Below are 19977 nucleotides of genomic sequence, written 5' to 3' on the forward strand. Positions count from 1 at the left end.
TACAATCTAGTGCATGTCTAGTATTTTGCATGCAGCAGCTAGATTGATTTTCCTTGCAAATCAGTTTTCCTCTGCTAAACCACTCTGTCAGTCTCTGTATTGGTTGCCTGTTTTTCACTGATCCAACGTAAAATTCTTCGTCACTTGTCTCAAAATATCTCCCAACTCGACACCTCCGTTCTGCACAAGATCTGCGTCTCTCATCCACTCTCATCACATCCTCCCATTCCCGGTTACAGGACATTTTCGGTCTGCACCCACTTTATGGAATTCCCCTCCCCCACACCACAAGACTTTCCACTAGCCTTCAAACCTTCAAGTGTTCTCTGAAAACCCACCTCTTCAGGCAAACATAATATTCCTCATCCACCATCTTACCCTCCCCAGGTTACCCTATTACCACCCTCTACACAGCTTACACAAGACAACAACCCTCTGACCAACATTGCTGTGTGACTGAGCACACAGCCCACTAAGCACTTTCTACCTTAGCAGTCTGGCTGGACCAATATGCAATATATAGCACTTACCCCTCCCATAGATTATAAGATTGCACTCAGGGCCTGCTTACCTCTGTCTGTATTACCCAATATTGTTTTATTACTGTGTTTGCTCCCACTTGTAAAGCGCTACAGAATTTGCTGGCACTATATAAATAAACGTTAATGATGATGATGATATGTCCGATAATGATCTGATTGATTCTGGGGGGTCACTTTAGGACCACACACTGCAATATTTGGCCGGTTATACAGACTGCCCGTTCACCTCTCTCTCTCTTGGAGGGTGCATATATACAATGTAGACTAAATGTAGGGATAAGAGCTCTGTGCTGAGGTGAGCTGCCTCCGTTTCTCTGTTAATTACAGAAAGACCCAAAAGTCAGCAACCCTAAAAGTGAAACGAAAGAGATCAGATCTGAAAGATAACCGTTATTAAACAGCAAGTCTTGAATCAGGACGAGCCGACATCCTACAACACTATGATGTGAGAAATGAACAAGACTTACTCACCTCTAATGGCTTAGACACGCAACATGTCACTGCCTTGGATTAATAAATGCAAAACTCACGGAGAAACACTGGTTTAGAAATTTCTGTTATGGAAAAAATTTCCTCCCACTATCAATAAAGACTCAGTCAGTTTGACCTATGTCTTATGTAGATGTTTTGTTAAAAAAAAAAATGTTTAATAACTTTAAAATGTTATCAAGACAATGTGCAAGGAGATCCACACGGTATTTATAACAATTTGAAGGTCATTGGAATAAGGAATGTGATCATTATTATGTAGACATGCGAAGGAGAAATGAAAAAAATTTTGATTATAAGCTTTTGGGCCCAGTAGCACATTCTTTGGGTCATTATCACAGGCTGACTTCAGGGAGAGGATGTCACTTCTGCAGTATTCTGTCTAGAAACCATTGTGTTGACCTGTTTCTTGTCGTTTAATAAACTAAACCTTCCACCAAAGAATTCCTGCCCGATGTCACCTTTCAGAGATCACGCTGGGCCTGGTGTGAGCTGGACGCGTGTTGGGGCGTAATTTACACTCCGAAAAGGCGAACTTAAAAATAACGCAGTTATGGCCATATGCTGAGTCGTAGCTTCGTAAGACCAGTAACCTATACGCCAGGTATCCGTCAGGCACACATACACACAGCCAGCAGAAGAAATGTTTGTTAACATTTGTATTGATAACAAAACACACATTCGCTAGTAGGCTTCATACAAAACAGCAGATATAAGTTTCCTTCTAGCACACTTATGAAAGTAGCGAAAATTATTTTTAAAATACGCCTTAAAAATCCCATAATATATGCAAAATCAATGCAGAAAGCACCTATCAGCTTCAGGTGTGAATTAGCAAACAGCCAATTAGAAGCTGCTATGTAGGGCTGGAGACTGTCATCACCATCGGTGTGTATTTGCACCTGTCCGCCAGCAGGTGGTGCCAAAGATACGGCCCCTGATGGGGGTATATGCATCTTCTTGCTGGTCGGCCTCAGCCACATTCGTATGAACGCCATTACTGTAATCGGCCTACGTTTGACCGCCCTATCCCGCCTCTGCAGTGGTCCGGTGGCGCAAACGTAGTTACACACAACTCTGCATGCATGCGGATTGTTTTCTGGGGAACGCAGTACAAATTTGCGAAACGTGCATCCAACTCACCATTATATCTATTGTAACGGTCATATATTGTAATTCAGTCATTATTTATAAGCAGTGATAAATCAGCAAACAATGTATGGACCTCATACAGGTCTGTACTCTTCATGTGTAGAGGCTGAATTACAAATGTCATAAGTGCCATGTATTATAGCTCATAGTTACCAGATGGTACAAGTTAGACCAGCGACGGCCAATGTCTAATTGGCTCCTATGGGCTGCGTCTCATTAATGCTATTAAACTATCCTGTCCTTGCTACTCACCAGCCAGTATTTCCTAGAGCTATAGACACAGAGCTCAGCAGAAGATTGCACTTGGATTCACTGATAACAGCGTCATTAGCAGCTGGAGAAATGACTACAAACTCACGCAGTCCATACCTGGGAAAAAAAAAAAAAGATGCATTATCCTAATTAACAATAGACTCAGTTCCGATCTTACGCTTCCCAGGCTGCTCTCCAGCCTAGGACTCATTAATCATCCTGGCCCAGTTTCCACAAGGAACACGTGAGCAGCTGCTTGTGTCATTACCGCAGCAGATTTCATGAATAGTGATAAACAGTGATTTCTGCAGTAGCTGTGACCTAATGCGGACAGTTACATGCTTCATTCTTACAGTTAAATCAGTAATAATGAACAGCAGACTTTTCATTCAAAATGGATTAATGAAACATCATGACATAGTCGTCAAGTGTTATTATTGCAATTGAAACAGTCTGGGGAAAAACATAACATAAGCTGACCCTGTGGTCTAAGAAAATATACAACGTACGATGGAAGTTATGTACTAACAAGTACAATTGTTCAAGTTTTGCACTTAGCCGATAAAAGCTTATTGCTGATTGGTTGCATTGTGTTTCTACACTTTTTCTGTTTGTTCATAAATAGCCCCCAGTGGGACAATGAAAACAATCCAATTAATATTTGAAAAGGGCATTTAACAGTGATGGTAGTGTCCATATTTTAATCAACAGTAAAAAGTCTGCTGCATTTATATAACTGTAGCAAAATAGTTTTGCTTATCAGAGCATAGGTTAATAAAAAGCCATCGGCCATAGCAGTCAACGCCAACAGCCTAAAACAGTCTCTGCGCAAAACTATCATCAGAAAGTAAAGATTAAAGTGCACCAGTCGTCTCCGCACACTAGAGGCGGCCATTTTGTCGGCTCCACCGACGTTCAGCCTATCAAGTCAGTTGGAACTAGTGATATTACTGAGGCATGAGGCACATCCACGCCTCTGTGATGTCACCAGTTTCTACCGTCTTGACAGACTGCATTCTTGTGGATATTGGTTCAGCTGACTAAATGGTTGCATCCATATTATTTAAGCGATTGGTGTAGCTTAATATAAAAGGACATGTATTTATACATGTGTAAGTGTTATTACATCCATGTATTTATATATGTGTAAGTGTTATTACATCCATGTATTAATGGAGGAATAACGGGCAGCACAGTGGCCTAGTGGTTAGCACGTCTGCCTCACAGCACTGGGGTCATGAGTTCGATTCCCGACCATGGCCTTATCTGTGTGGAGTTTGTATGTTCTCCCTGTGTTTGCGTGGGTTTCCTCCGGGTGCTCCGGTTTCCTCCCACACTCCAAAAACATACTGGTAGGTTAATTGGCTGCAATCAAAAAAAAAAATTGACCCTAGTCTCTGTCTGTCTCCCTCTCTGTCTGTCTTTGTGTGAGTGTGTGTATATATTAGGGAATTTAGACTGTAAGCTCCAATGGGGCAGGGACTGATGTGAATGAGTTCTCTGTACAGCGCTGCGGAATTAGTGGCGCTATATAAATAAATGATGATGATGATGATGAATAAGAAATGATCATAAATGTCCTCACTTCTTAACCAGCTTACTTGTACCTGCACTGTGGTACCTGATCCCACTAGATGGCGCTCTTGTGCAGTTGTATTAGGGATGAACTGCGGTTATAACTGGTGCATCGCAGAGCAGCTAATACACCCTGCGAGGTTTCAATATGTTTAACGCACTGAAACCTACTTTCTTCTATAGCATCATCCCCCTCCCCCAATTCCTCTGGATAAGCAGCTTTCCAGCCAGAGCGCACCACATTGATATCCCCATCATGTTACTTCCACGCAACATTATATTTTATATTTTCCCTACTTCATAAGTCATCTAAACCCCAGCTGCCAGGTCTGGTTAGCTAATATCGTTGGTCAAACATTGGTTTGTGTGTGGGACTGTTTACAATCAAAATCCAAACCAATCAGATTGGATCTGTCCAGGTGCAATGACAAATCTGTTTAGCCTATGACCACAGCCAGCGCGATCTGGGAACACTCCGCCACCGGTCATGTGGCCAAACAGGATAACTGGACAGGGTCACACAAACAGGTCCGCCTGTGTAGGGACAGCGTCAGATTGATTACTGACAATTGCTTACTGACGGCTGCTGTCTGTCCAGCTTGAGCTGTGTCCAGCCACTGGGTAGACAACGCTTTAACCCCTCCATGTCGATGGGGGGGGGGAAGGGGGGTAGTTTGTGCCTTAAAAACGGTCAACAACCACATAACAAAATTACTTTCCCAGAATTCTCGTCATAATTACCAGCAGGGAATTAGTTAGTAAGTCCCGCTACACGTCTATCACCTATAAAGGAGATGAAGAGAATACGTACCATCGGACCAAGCAGTGAGCGATGGCGGGGAAATCATTGTTCAAGCACAGCAGGTCCTGCATGCAGACAGGAAGCGTGTCTAGGAGAAACACCCAGGGGTCATACAAACATATCAGGAATAATATGCTCTCCCAACTTCAGGTTTATTACGGCACAGTACAGAACAGAGGTTCAAAGAGGCATAAATGGTTATTTGGATGTCATTTCTTATAGACCTGTGTCACAGATTATCATAGATTTTATGCTGAATTTCCATTACCTGAACAAAAGCAAAAATCTTTGGCAACTACGGACATCCTTATAATGTACATTAAGGAGTGAATCAAGCGATACATAACCTACAGATAACAGGAATGTCAAGTCTGCAGATACACATACAGACAATATTACTACATATACTATAATACAACAATACCACACAGCACTATTCTCCTCTGCGAAGAAGTCCTGGAAATTCACAGTATATGTCGGAGGAATTTAACCCCTTTATTCAATTTTCATGTTCTGGAAATGTGCCAGTTTCCCAAGAATAACTTTTTAATATTTTAGTCTGTCCAAGTGAATTTTAGATCTGACAAACTGTACTTTCATATGGAAGAAAATTAGGGGAAATATTTTTATTTTATGGGCATTAAATAAGAGGGGGGAAAAAAACAGACAAAATAATGGAAACAATATATCTTTCCATTATCATTCAAATTGCAGCTTAACAAGACGAAAAAAGTCATCTGAAACTCAGCAACCGCAGTCTCCAGTTTATTTATTTTTGTATCTTTTATTTTTAGAGCGCCAATCATATTACGCAGTGCTGTAGAGCACATGTAGCCATTCACATCAGTCCCTGCACCATTGGAGCTTACAGTCTTAACCTGGGAACACACTAATATAATTATCATGCAGATCACACAAAAAAACAACCGTTTGGTCCAATATTGCCAGAGTGTGGAAGCTCCCACAATCATATTTAATTTTACCAAAGGAAATCGCATTGTTTGATTTGGTTTTCTAAGCTTCCTAGAAATCACGATCAACGATGGAACGATGTCGGGCAAATGTGGCAGTGTGTATGCACTATTTACCAGCAGTGTAGGCTGATATCTGCAGAGTGTACAGAGTCACAATCTTTTCAGCAGATGGTTATGACAGATGAATATCACAGATGTGAAGGTAGATACTGTAAGTGTGTACACATGAATCTGCATGCTCATTGGGACTATCAGTCATTGGTAAAATCGTTACAGAAATCACATCTGAAGTCATTTTCATTGCCAGCAATTCAATCTCCACCTAAATGTGATTATTCTGCACCACAGGAAGGGGGGGAGCCCCTGAAACGTTGTACATCACTTTGTTACTCCTTATTGTCACTTTATAATGAAAGAATTCCTGTTTCAACCTTATGCAGAGATTTGTATCAGTCACTCCTGTCCAGCTACATTATAATTTCATATATTGAGTGGTTACTAATTTTAAACCCCAAGAAATACCTATCGGTGCACCTCAATATAAAGCTGAAGAGTTGTCTACTCTTCATACATGGATTTACCAGCAGGGGGAGCACTAGGCTAAGCTCAGAATAGACTCTACTATACAGTCATGGCAAAATATTTTGAGAATTACACAAGTATTGGTTTTTCACACAGTTTGCTGCTTCAGAGTTTTTAGACCGTTTTGTCAGATGTTGCTATGGTATACTGAAGTAACATTACAAGCATTTCATTAGTGTCAAAGGCTTTTATTGACAATTATATTAAGTTTATGCAAAGAGTCAATATTTGTAGTGTTGACCCTTCTTTTTGAAAACCTCTGCAATTCGCCCTGGCATGCTGTCAATCAACTTCTGGGCCACATACTGACTGATGGCCGCCCATTCTTGTCTAATCAATGCTTGGAGTTTGTCAGAATTTGTGGGTATATGTTTGTCCACCCGCCTCTTGAGGATTGACCACAAGTTCTCAATGGGATTAAGGTCTGGAGTTTCCTGACCATGGACCCAAAATTTAGATGTTTTGATCCCCGAGCCACTTAGTTATCACTTTTGTTCCTCACCAAACTGTTCTTGGATGGTTGGGAGAAGTTGCTCTTGGAGGATGTTTTGGTACCATTCTTTATTCATGGCTGTGCTCAAATTGTGAGTGAGCCCACTCCCTTGGCTGAGAAGCAACCCCACACATGAATGGTCTCAGGATGCTTTACTGTTGGCATGACACAGGACTGATGGTAGCGCTCACCTTTCCTTCTCCAGACAAACGTTTTTCCAGATGCCCCAAACAATCTCAAAGGGGACTCATCAGAGAAAATGACTTCACCCCAGTCCTCAGCAGTCCAATCCCTGGACGTTTTGCAGAATATCAGTCTGTCCCGGATGTTTTTCCTGGAGAAAAGTGGCTTAATTGCTGGCCATCTTGACCCCAGGCCGTCCTCCTTCACCTCACAGATGCACTCACACCTGTCTGCTGCCATTCCTGAGCAAGCTCTGCACTGGTGGTGCCCCGATCCCGCAGCTGAATCAACTTTAGGAGACGGTCCTGGCGCTTGCTGGACGTTCTTGGGCGCCCTGAAGCCCTCTTCACAACTATTGAATCTCTCTACTTTAAGTTGTTGATGATCCAATAGATGGTTGATTTAGGTGCAATATCCTTGGCTTTGAAGCCCTTTTTGTGCAAAGCACTGATGACTGCACGTGTTTCCTTGCAGATAACCATGGTTAACAGAGCAATGATTTCAAGAACCACCCTCCTCTTAAAGCTTCCAGTCTTATTCTAACTCAATCAGCATGACAGAGTGATCTCCAGCCTTGTCCTCGTCAACACGCTCACCTGTGTTAACGAGAGAATCACTGACCTGATGTCAGCTGGTCCTTTTGTGGCAGGGCTAAAATGCGGTGGAAATGTTGTTTTTGGGATAAAGTTCATTGTCATGGCAAAGAGGGACATTCTGGAGTATATGCAAATTGCCATCATAAAAACTGAGACAACAGATTTTATGAAAAATAATATTTGTGTCATTCTTAAAACGTTTGGCTATGACTGTACTAACTGGCAGATCTTTCTCTATACATCAGACTTGTGATGCCATAATGGGGTTTTTTATTATACCATTAAACTACTACTATTTAGGAACCAATGTAGCCCTCCAGTGGGTCACAGAATGCATCTGACGGTAGGGAGAGAAGAGAGCACTGGCGGATTGAATCTGCCCCAGCTGTTCAAGTTGCTATAACATAGGATGTGTATTAAAAGCAGCACTTTCCAGGATTGGCTGCAACTACTGTCCAATCAGGAGTCACATTAACAACCTACATATCCAATACAAATTTGAATTCACTACGAGCACTGACAGCTCTCTCCTCTCCCGTCGGTGAGTGACGTCAGTCCGGTAATGCGGTCTATGTCCAAAGGTCGGAGGGGAAGGGGGCTGACCTATGGCTATCAGAGAGGATTACAGGACACTCTGCTAGCTAGACAAATGACAAACACTGTCAAAAGCTGTATTTTACGTCTATCCCGGTACAGTTATCATTCACAAAATGTGCTCTGTACCTTCTCCTTCTACTTCCTCTTCCTTCTCGTCTTTCTCCCCCGACTCTTGCACAAAGTAATGGTGCTTGATGAAGAATTTGAAGTCGGCAAACAAAACTTCGCACCCTTCCTCCTCCCACACACCGGTGGTAAACTCTCCCTGTAAGACAGAAGATGGTCACAACACAGTACCGGGGATAGTGGGAGGATGGACGGACAGATTTGTACAACACTGCAGAAGGTGTTGGTGCTATGAACAGAAATTATTAAAAAAAATTCCCTTTTTTATAATAAAGCGCAAACTTACCTTTTCAGGTGTCTTCTTTGTGGGAACGCCAATCAGTTTCCAGTCATTCAAGACCTCTTCAACTTTTGAAATAAATCTGTAATGAGAACGGCAGTTGAGATAAAGTCATTAATGGTGGCAATGATGGTAACGAGGGGGCAGAGTAGAGAGTTATGTTGCAGACAGAGACGAATATGAACTAAGCTTAATAATAAATTCTTCATTCACATTATGGTTATTACATGGAGGACAAGCAGGATAACTTGTAGCAGTAACACTGACTTACCTCTCCCATTCAGAAGCTGTGGTGAAGTCAGTGATCTCAAACACCTCGGACTCAGGCTACAGATGGAGAGAGATACCGGTTACTGCGAGAGGGTGTGCGGCAGAGGGCGACTAGTGACATATAGACAGTAGGAAGGGATAACACGACAGAACAAGGAACATACACAGAGAAGGGGGACACATACAAGTGCAGAGACAGACATAGGGCTAGATTTACTAAGCTGCGGGTTTGAAAAAGTGTGGATGTTGCCTATAACAACCAATCAGATTCTAGCTGTCATTTTGTAGTATGTACTAAATAAATGATAACTAGAATCTGATTGGTTGCTATAGGCAACATCCACACTTTTTCAAACTCGCAGCTTAGTAAATCTAGCCCATAGAGAGGAGAGAGAGACAATTACACAGATAAATCACTGAACCAAAGAGACAGACAGAGAGATATGGCAGAGAGACAGGTGGGGATGGGAGGAAAGATTACAGATTCTGAGAGACAGATGAGTGAGATTATACAGAGGGACAGACAGATCATCATCATCATCTATTTATATATCACCATTAATTCTACAGCGCTGTACAGAGAACTCACTCACATCAGTCCCTGCTCCATTGGAGCTTACAGTCTAGATTCCCTAACATACACACACAGACAGACAAAAAGAGAGTATACAGAGAGACAGCCAGGTGACAGGGTATACAGAGAGACAGACAGATGACAGGGTATACAGAGAGACAGATGACAGGGTATACAGAGAGACAGACAGATGACAGGGTAAACAGAAAGACAGACAGATGACAGGGTATACAGAGAGACACAGACAGATGACAGGGTATACAGAGAGAGAGAGACAGACAGATGACAGGGTATACAGAGAGACAGACAGACAGATGACAGGGTATACAAAGAGACAGACAGACAGATGACAGGGTATACAGAGAGACAGACAGACAGATGACAGGGTATACAGAGAGACATACAGACAGATGACAGGGTATACAGAGAGACAGACAGATGACAGTGTATACAGAGAGACAGACAGATGACAGTGTATACAGAGACACAGACAGATGACAGGGTATACAGAGGGACAGACAGATACAGGATATACAGAGAGAGAGAGACAGACAGATGACAGGGTATACAGAGAGACAGACAGATGACAGGGTATACAGAGAGACAGACAGATGACAGGGTATACAGAGAGACAGACAGATGACAGGGTATACAGAGAGACAGACAGATGCAGGGTATACAGAGAGACAGACAGATGACAGGGTATACAGAGGGACAGACAGATGACAGGGTATACAGAGGGACAGACAGATAACAGGGTAAACAGAGGGACAGACAGATGACAGGGTAAACAGAGGGACAGACAGATGACAGGGTATACAGAGGGACAGACAGATGACAGGGTATACAGAGGGACAGACAGATGACAGGGTATACAGAGAGACAGACAGATGACAGGGTATACAGAGACAGACAGATGACAGGGTATACAGAGAGACAGACAGATGACAGGGTATACAGAGGGACAGACAGATGACAGGGTATACAGAGGGACAGACAGATGACAGGGTATACAGAGGGACAGACAGATGACAGGGTATACAGAGGGACAGACAGATGACAGGGTATACAGAGAGACAGACAGATGACAGGGTATACAGAGAGACAGACAGATGACAGGGTATACAGAGAGACATACAGACAGATGACAGGGTATACAGAGAGACAGACAGATGACAGTGTATACAGAGAGACAGACAGACAGATGACAGTGTATACAGAGACACAGACAGATGACAGGGTATACAGAGGGACAGACAGATACAGGGTATACAGAGAGAGAGAGACAGACAGATGACAGGGTATACAGAGAGACAGACAGATGCAGGGTATACAGAGAGACAGACAGATGACAGGGTATACAGAGGGACAGACAGATGACAGGGTATACAGAGGGACAGACAGATGACAGGGTATACAGAGGGATAGACAGATGACAGGGTATACAGAGGAACAGACAGATGACAGGGTATACAGAGGGACAGACAGATGACAGGGTATACAGAGGGACAGACAGATGACAGGGTATACAGAGAGAGACAGACAGATGACAGGGTATACAGAGAGACAGACAGATGACAGGGTTACAGAGGGACAGACAGATGACAGGGTATACAGAGGGACAGACAGATGACAGGGTATACAGAGACAGACAGATGACAGGGTATACAGAGAGACAGACAGATGACAGGGTATACAGAGGGACAGACAGATGACAGGGTATACAGAGGGACAGACAGATGACAGGGTATACAGAGGGACAGACAGATGACAGGGTATACAGAGGGACAGACAGATGACAGGGTATACAGAGAGACAGACAGATGACAGGGTATACAGAGAGACAGACAGATGACAGGGTATACAGAGAGACATACAGACAGATGACAGGGTATACAGAGAGACAGACAGATGACAGTGTATACAGAGAGACAGACAGACAGATGACAGTGTATACAGAGACACAGACAGATGACAGGGTATACAGAGGGACAGACAGATACAGGGTATACAGAGAGAGAGAGACAGACAGATGACAGGGTATACAGAGAGACAGACAGATGCAGGGTATACAGAGAGACAGACAGATGACAGGGTATACAGAGGGACAGACAGATGACAGGGTATACAGAGGGACAGACAGATGACAGGGTATACAGAGGGATAGACAGATGACAGGGTATACAGAGGAACAGACAGATGACAGGGTATACAGAGGGACAGACAGATGACAGGGTATACAGAGGGACAGACAGATGACAGGGTATACAGAGAGAGACAGACAGATGACAGGGTATACAGAGAGACAGACAGATGACAGGGTTACAGAGGGACAGACAGATGACAGGGTATACAGAGGGACAGACAGATGACAGGGTATACAGAGACAGACAGATGACAGGGTATACAGAGAGACAGACAGATGACAGGGTATACAGAGGGACAGACAGATGACAGGGTATACAGAGAGACAGACAGATGACAGGGTTACAGAGGGACAGACAGATGACAGGGTTACAGAGGGACAGACAGATGACAGGGTATACAGAGAGACAGACAGATGACAGTGTATACAGAGAGACAGACAGATGACAGGGTATACAGAGGGACAGACAGATGACAGGGTATACAGAGGGACAGACAGATGACAGGGTATACAGAGGGACAGACAGATGACAGGGTATACAGAGGGACAGACAGATGACAGGGTATACAGAGAGACAGACAGATGACAGGGTATACAGAGACAGACAGATGACAGGGTATACAGAGAGACACAGACAGATGATAGGGTATACAGAGAGACAGACAGATGACAGGGTATACAGAGGGACAGACAGATGACAGGGTATACAGAGAGACAGACAGATGACAGGGTTACAGAGGGACAGACAGATGACAGGGTATACAGAGAGACAGACAGATGACAGTGTATACAGAGAGACAGACAGATGACAGGGTTACAGAGGGACAGACAGATGACAGGGTATACAGAGAGACAGACAGATGACAGGGTATACAGAGGGACAGACAGATGACAGGGTATACAGAGGGACAGACAGATGACAGGGTATACAGAGACAGACAGATGACAGGGTATACAGAGACAGACAGATGACAGGGTATACAGAGGGACAGACAGATGACAGGGTATACAGAGAGACAGACAGATGACAGGGTATACAGAGAGACAGACAGATGACAGGGTTACAGAGGGACAGACAGATGACAGGGTATACAGAGAGACAGACAGATGACAGGGTATACAGAGAGACAGACAGATGACAGGGTATACAGAGGGACAGACAGATGACAGGGTATACAGAGGGACAGACAGATGACAGGGTATACAGAGGGACAGACAGATGACAGGGTATACAGAGGGACAGACAGATGACAGGGTATACAGAGAGACAGACAGATGACAGGGTATACAGAGGGACAGACAGATGACAGGGTATACAGAGGGACAGACAGATGACAGGGTATACAGAGAGACAGACAGACAGATGACAGGGTATACAGAGAGACAGACAGATGACAGGGTATACAGAGAGACACAGACAGATGACAGGGTATACAGATAGACAGACAGACAGATGACAGGGTATACAGAGAGACAGACAGATGACAGGGTATACAGAGGGACAGACAGATGACAGGGTATACAGAGGGACAGACAGATGACAGGGTATATGGGGCAGAGGGGTCCCTAGGAGCTGCCAGATACTCACATCACTGTCCGCCGCCATTTTGGGAGAGTGGTGACGTCAGCACGGGGCATGCCGGGTACCCGGAACACAATCAAAACATCACCCGGCAGCTCCAGGAGCCCGGAGAGCCGGACAGTGCGGGAGACTGAGCCAGTATCCCCCAATCAGTACAGCCTGCCCCTGTCCGTTCCCTGTGCCTCCAACCTCCCCTCACAATCTGTACACTCTCCCCCTGTGCCTCCAACCTCCACCATCTTTTCATGTTGCATTCATTTCACGCGGAATAGTTTGTTTTATTTCTTAAACCTTCTTTGATTAATTTACTATTATTATCACTATAATTATATACATTCCCAGTGTGCCTGCATCTCTCACCTGTCTGTCCCCATCACCTAAATATCTGTGTATCTGTGTGCATCTATCCTTCATACATTAATCCCTGTATATCCATATTGTCCCGTGCAGCCTCCCCTCCCTCCTTCTCCTGTAACCTAACCTCCCCTCCCCTCCCCGTACCTGCAGCCTCCACTCCCTCCTTCCCCTGTACCTATTCATCCCTCACCCTCCCTGTACCTGCAGCCTCCACTCCCTCCTTCCCCTGTACCCAACCATCCCTCACCCTCCCTGTACCTGCACCCTCCACTCCCTTCTTCCCCTGTACCCAACCATCCCTCACCCTCCCTGTACCTGCAGCCTCCACTCCCTCCTTCCCCTGTACCCAACCCATCCCTCACCCTCCCTGTACCTGCACCCTCCACTCCCTCCTTCTCCTGTAACCAACCATCCCTCACCCTCCCTGTACCTGCAGCCTCCCCTCCCTCCTTCCCCTGTACCCAACCATCCCTCACCCTCCCTGTACCTGCAGCCTCCACTCCCTCCTTCCCCTGTACCCAACCATCCCTCACCCTCCCTGTACCTGCAGCCTCCCCTCCCTCCTTCCCCTGTACCCAACCATCCCTCACCCTCCCTGTACCTGCACCCTCCACTCCCTTCTTCCCCTGTACCCAACCATCCCTCACCCTCCCTGTACCTGCAGCCTCCACTCCCTCCTTCCCCTGTACCCAACCATCCCTCACCCTCCCTGTACCTGCACCCTCCACTCCCTTCTTCCCCTGTACCCAACCATCCCTCACCCTCCCTGTACCTGCAGCCTCTACTCCCTCCTTCCCCTGTAACCTAACCTCCCCTCCCCTCCCCGTACCTGCAGCCTCCACTCCCTCCTTCCCCTGTACCTATTCATCCCTCACCCTCCCTGTACCTGCACCCTCCACTCCCTTCTTCCCCTGTACCCAACCATCCCTCACCCTCCCTGTACCTGCAGCCTCCACTCCCTCCTTCCCCTGTAACCTAACCTCCCCTCCCCTCCCCGTACCTGCAGCCTCCACTCCCTCCTTCCCCTGTACCTATTCATCCCTCACCCTCCCTGTACCTGCAGCCTCCCCTCCCTCCTTCCCCTGTACCTATTCATCCCTCACCCTCCCCGTACCTGCAGCCTCCACTCCCTCCTTCCCCTGTACCTATTCATCCCTCACCCTCCCTGTACCTGCAGCCTCCACTCCCTCCTTCCCCTGTACCCAACCATCCCTCACCCTCCCTGTACCTGCAGCCTCCACTCCCTCCTTCCCCTGTACCCAACCATCCCTCACCCTCCCTGTACCTGCAGCCTCCACTCCCTCCTTCCCCTGTACCTATTCATCCCTCACCCTCCCTGTACCTGCAGCCTCCACTCCCTCCTTCCCCTGTACCCAACCATCCCTCACCCTCCCTGTACCTGCAGCCTCCACTCCCTCCTTCCCCTGTACCCAACCATCCCTCACCCTCCCTGTACCTGCAGCCTCCACTCCCTCCTTCCCCTGTACCCAACCATCCCTCACCCTCCCTGTACCTGCAGCCTTCACTCCCTCCTTCCCCTGTACCCAACCATCCCCCATCCAAAACAGATAATTAGGTAGTGGTCGGAGTTTTAACAACCAGTAACACACGAGCATTAGGATGTTGACCACAGCACAGACTATTCCTGCTTAGCCAAATCCTGCATGTAGTATGTGTACTATGTGTGTATGTAATGAGCAAAGCTAGATCATCATGATTCAAATCCAATCACTGAAATGTTACAGCATAGAGTGGTCCTTTAAGGCTCCTGTAAAACTGGTCTGGGAATTTGTATACAATGTTCATACATCCAACTTTTTCCCTTGGTTGTGGAAACGATAAAAAGGATCAGTAAGAAATTTGCAAAGCCTTAATTTTAGTAATACATTTTGTAGTTACATTTTTAAAGGGGCCCCCACTTCCTCAATCCATCCTATGGCCCTACACCAGTAACGTTACATTTACCCACCAAGATCTGATCCATATCAACCCAACAATACTTGATACAGGTGCCTCAACCTCATGCATTCTTCTTATCCACATTGCTTCCAGATCTGGGGGTAAATGTATCAAGCTGAGAGTTTCCGGCGGGTTTGAAAAACCAATCAGATTCTAGTTATCATTTATTTAGTACATTCTACAAAATGATAGCTGGTATCTGATTGGTTGCTATAGGCAACATCTCCACTTTTCAAACCCGCTTGATACATTTACCCCCAGATTGTAACATGAATATGTAATATGCAGCAAGACTATAGTAGCCTTTGGTGGCATATTTGCCTTTAGAACCAGGACCTCTTATACCATTGGGTTTATTAGAGCTTATATAAAGTTGTTTGTTGCATCATAGTGGAATGAAAATAATTTACAGTTCATCTACAGTAACAATAAAAATAAATGGTACGTACAGAGCTGAGCATATTTATTGAGTCACTCACAAATGCGCATTGTAATGGCTAGTTGCATTACTGTGGTGACCTATACATTGTATGTGTATGAGCAGGAAGCTGAAGAGGAACATGTACATGCACGTAAATAAATGTATGTTGTGAATATTTGGGCATCCAGAGAGTGTGAGAAGTTCTCTCCTCTTCCAATGAAAGCCCGATTGCACAACCCATAGAGATCGAACAGGGGGGATTCAAGATGAACTTAGTGTGTTTGGAATGAGCACTGCTAAGAACAACTTGGGATCTAATGGTATAATAAATCTTATGACCTTGGAAAGCATTTGCTACTGGGCAATGCCACCAAATAAAATAAGAGGTACCAAGACCCCTACATCTTGAGAAGCAATGTGGATCGGCACCGGAGGGAAATATTTTATGAAGCCGTTCAAGAGTCAAGCACCGATCCAAAGTGCTGTTTATAGTAGAGGAGGAAAAATATGAAAAGACTGTTTCCGAACCATAGATCTCTCTCTTATAGCAAGTCTACCTCTATGCCACTCTGTATTTACACTTAGAAAGTGGTTGGACCCAACTGAGCAATGGATAAACCCTGAAAATAATTGGGGACTGGACTAATTGCATCCTGGCCCTGCCCCCTGCTGTAATTTGCCAAAACAGGTATGGTTTAGCAGAGGAGCGGGACTTAAAGACACGATTTGTGTGGCCACACCCACGGGGAGCTGCATGGAGATGTCCCCTCCGGGACGGGAGGTCTCAGAAAGTAGCCAAGTATAACATACTTTGCATAGCTAGAACAGTAAGGGCCAACTTGAAATGAAAGGGGCCCCACATAGGATGGATGGAGGGCACAGTACATCCCCCAATCCTCAAGGTATGTAGCACTTCCCTGCACTATGCAGAGAAGGTCACGTGATACAGAGGTCAGCTGCACCAACCTGATCAGGAGTAGCCGGCTTGGGGCCACCTGTTGCCCACCGCTGTTCTACAAAATGATGGCTAGAATCTGATTGGTTGCTATGGACAACATCCACTTTTTTTAGAATGTTTTATAAATCTACCCCAGTCTTGTATTATATACATACTTTAACAAACCCATGGTGGATACATCTTACACCTTAGTCTTGTGTTTGTAAGGTCATTAAATAGAAAAAAACTATGAAGTAGCAAGCAGTAGCCCAGTTGTATTTACTGAGCACTGACACTGGAGACAATATTGATCTTACCTATTGACGTAATTCAAGTCAGTTATTTCAGGCAGCATTGGGAAAACAAAGGGGAGGTCCTAATTTTAATTTCCTGATAACCTCTATTAGTGATCAATGAAAGCAGCCAGGCAGTGTAGAACAAACCATCTCAGGGACTATATAACGTCCTTTCAGTTTCACATTTATTCATTGGTCAGTCATCCATACATTATAAATAATCATATATGGCGTGTCCAATCACTCATGTATATTAATTTGTAATTAGATTATTTTTCGGTTCAATAATTAATATTTATTTATAAGTAGAGAAGGAGTAATCACATATCGAGGCGAACGCCGACGCGCGTTTCGCTATCTGCTTTATCAAGGCAAAAATAGATAGCCTTGTGTTTGCAAGATTATTCAACAGAAAACTAAGTAGCAAACACAAACATGAATCCTGTTGTGTTTACTGAGCATTGCTATTGACTAGGGAGACAATAGAGATCTTACCTACTGACGTAAACCAAGACATGTTATGTCAGGCAGCATTGGGAAAACAGAGGGGGGGGGATACTAATTTTCATTTCCTGGTAACCATTATCACCGGACCAATAAAATCAGCCACACATTATATATGTACACATTTTCTACCATTGAAATCTGACTATATGCAGACGTTAAGGATTTTTTTTGCCAGATAATATCATGGGAAGGGAGTAGATAATTTTCCATACACGTCCTGTCTGTGGGGTTATAGAATATGAAACTAGCAACCAATTAGCAATTTGCTTTCATCTCCAAATCCAAGATCATCATCTTTCCTCCTTCTATCCTTCCCAATATCTCCCTGTTGGTTGACAACAACACTCTTTCTCCTGTCACCTAAACCCGCTGCCCAGGCGTCACCCTTGACTCAGCTCTTAGCTCTACCCCTCATATACACTCCCTCACCAAATCCTGCCACTTCCTCCTGTGTATCATCACGAAAATCCATTCCTTTCTCTCTCAGGAAGCAACCAAAATCCAGGTCCATTCAATCATCATTTATCGTCTCGACTATTGCAACCTCCTTCTCACCGGTCTTCCTGACTCTCCCATTTCTGACCCGATCCACACAGAATGCTGCGGCATCTTCCTCTCCCACCACATCTTCTCTGCTTCTCCTCTGTGTAAATCCCTTCACTGACTCCCCATCCGTTTCAGAATTCAGTTTATGCTCCTTACCCTCACTTACAAAGTCCTTACCAACGTCTCTCCCCCTTACATCGCTGACTTTGTCTCGATGTACACCCCCACTCGCCCACTCCGCTCCGCCTCTCACCTCCGCCTCAATTCACCTCTCATTAATTTCTCCCATGCCCACCTCCAAGACTTCTGCCGTGCTGCCCCTAATCTTTGGAACTCCCTACTGCGCCTCACTCGACTCCCCCCAACCTCCAGTCCTTCAAACGCTCACTCAAAACTCACCATTTCAAGCTCGCCTATCTAACCATCTTATCCATCACCTCCTCTTCCTCGTCTGCCATCTTCATCTCTTCCCAGTTGGTCCTACTGTCTCTCACCACCCCTCCCTCTAGAATGTAAGCTCTTGCGGGCAGGGTCCTCTCTACCTATTGTCTCACGTCTCTCTACTGTCTGACTCCCTCGTACGTCCTGTCACGTCTTTTACTGCACTCTGTGTGAGTCCCCATAGCATTACTCACACTCATCTGTGCTACTTATGTGTATTACCCCATCTATTTGTTACTTCCTTCTGTATCCGGCGCTACGGAATCTGTGGCGCCTTATAAATAATTAATAATCTACTACAAGTTAGACAATGAAAGTAAATGTCTGATTGGTTGCTGTGAGCGACAGCACATTGACACATTTCTGGGCCAGACGATCATAAAATAGTTTGTTTTTTGTTTTGTTTTTAAACCACAAAATCAATTTGATAGCCGGCAAAATAGATTTCCTGGTACAAAAATACCCTTTAACAATATAAATATCTGGATTTTTAATTTTTAACTACAGATCCCAGCATGCACCGCAAGCCTTTGAGAAGTAGTAAAAAATTTGTTTTAATCATACAATGTCTGGGAGAGGGGCACCTCAAATCGCGTAATTTTGGCCCTGCCCCCACAAGTACAAATACGTTTTGTCGAGGCGGCGGGGTCCAAAATGACGCAATTCTAGGTGAATTGCGTCATTTTAACAAGGGAATTGCGGGATGCGGGAGAAATGCCAGCTCTCCCGGGAGTCCGGGAGACCGACCCGGATTTCGGGAGTCTCCCGGGCTTTCCGGGAGAGTTGGCAAGTATGATTTTAATTCATAGCAGCAATGGCAATCAAACAACGACTAAATTCGTTATGTATGCTTAATCTGTGGTGCCCTTTTAAATCAAGAGTATGCAACCTTTGGCTCTCCAGCTTTTGTGGAACTACAAGTCCCAGCGAACCCTGGCGGCCTTCAACAAGAATCATTTTTTTGACTACCGGGGCTTACTGGGACTTGTAGTTCAACAGCAACTGCAGAGGTGTTGGTTGCCTAAACCCGCTTAAAATTATTTTATATACTTTTGTAATATTGATGATGTCAGTAGTTCGGTTTGGTTTTGCCAGTAATCTTTTTATGATATCATCATTTGCTATTAATAATTGGCCATTAAAATGAGCTCAACATTAACGACCCATGTAATGTGTGTGTGTAGGATTACATAATACTATTTGAGTGAATCTACCTCCTCCCCTGGGGACAGTCCCAAGCACTCAGCTGACTGCTGGTTGTCCTAGCAGCAGTATGTAAACTAAAGGCTTCCATTCAG

General features: G+C 44.8%; 1 protein-coding gene across 1 annotated transcript; it reads right to left on the reverse strand.

The window, feature by feature from the left end:
* Positions 1 to 547: 547 nt before the first annotated feature.
* LOC142097084 (rab3 GTPase-activating protein catalytic subunit-like) lies at positions 548 to 13302 on the reverse strand. The gene is made up of 7 exons (XM_075178677.1): positions 13222 to 13302; positions 8915 to 8970; positions 8650 to 8725; positions 8364 to 8502; positions 4822 to 4900; positions 2436 to 2552; positions 548 to 891 (listed from the first exon to the last, which is right to left on the reverse strand). The coding sequence occupies exons 1-7, from the start codon at positions 13237 to 13239 to the stop codon at positions 864 to 866; spliced, it is 513 nt and encodes a 170-aa protein (XP_075034778.1). The 5' UTR covers positions 13240 to 13302; the 3' UTR covers positions 548 to 863.
* Between the last annotated feature and the right edge of the window lie 6675 nt (positions 13303 to 19977).

The sequence above is a fragment of the Mixophyes fleayi genome, chromosome 7 (genome assembly GCF_038048845.1).
Source record: "Mixophyes fleayi isolate aMixFle1 chromosome 7, aMixFle1.hap1, whole genome shotgun sequence".
Lineage (NCBI taxonomy): Eukaryota > Metazoa > Chordata > Amphibia > Anura > Limnodynastidae > Mixophyes > Mixophyes fleayi.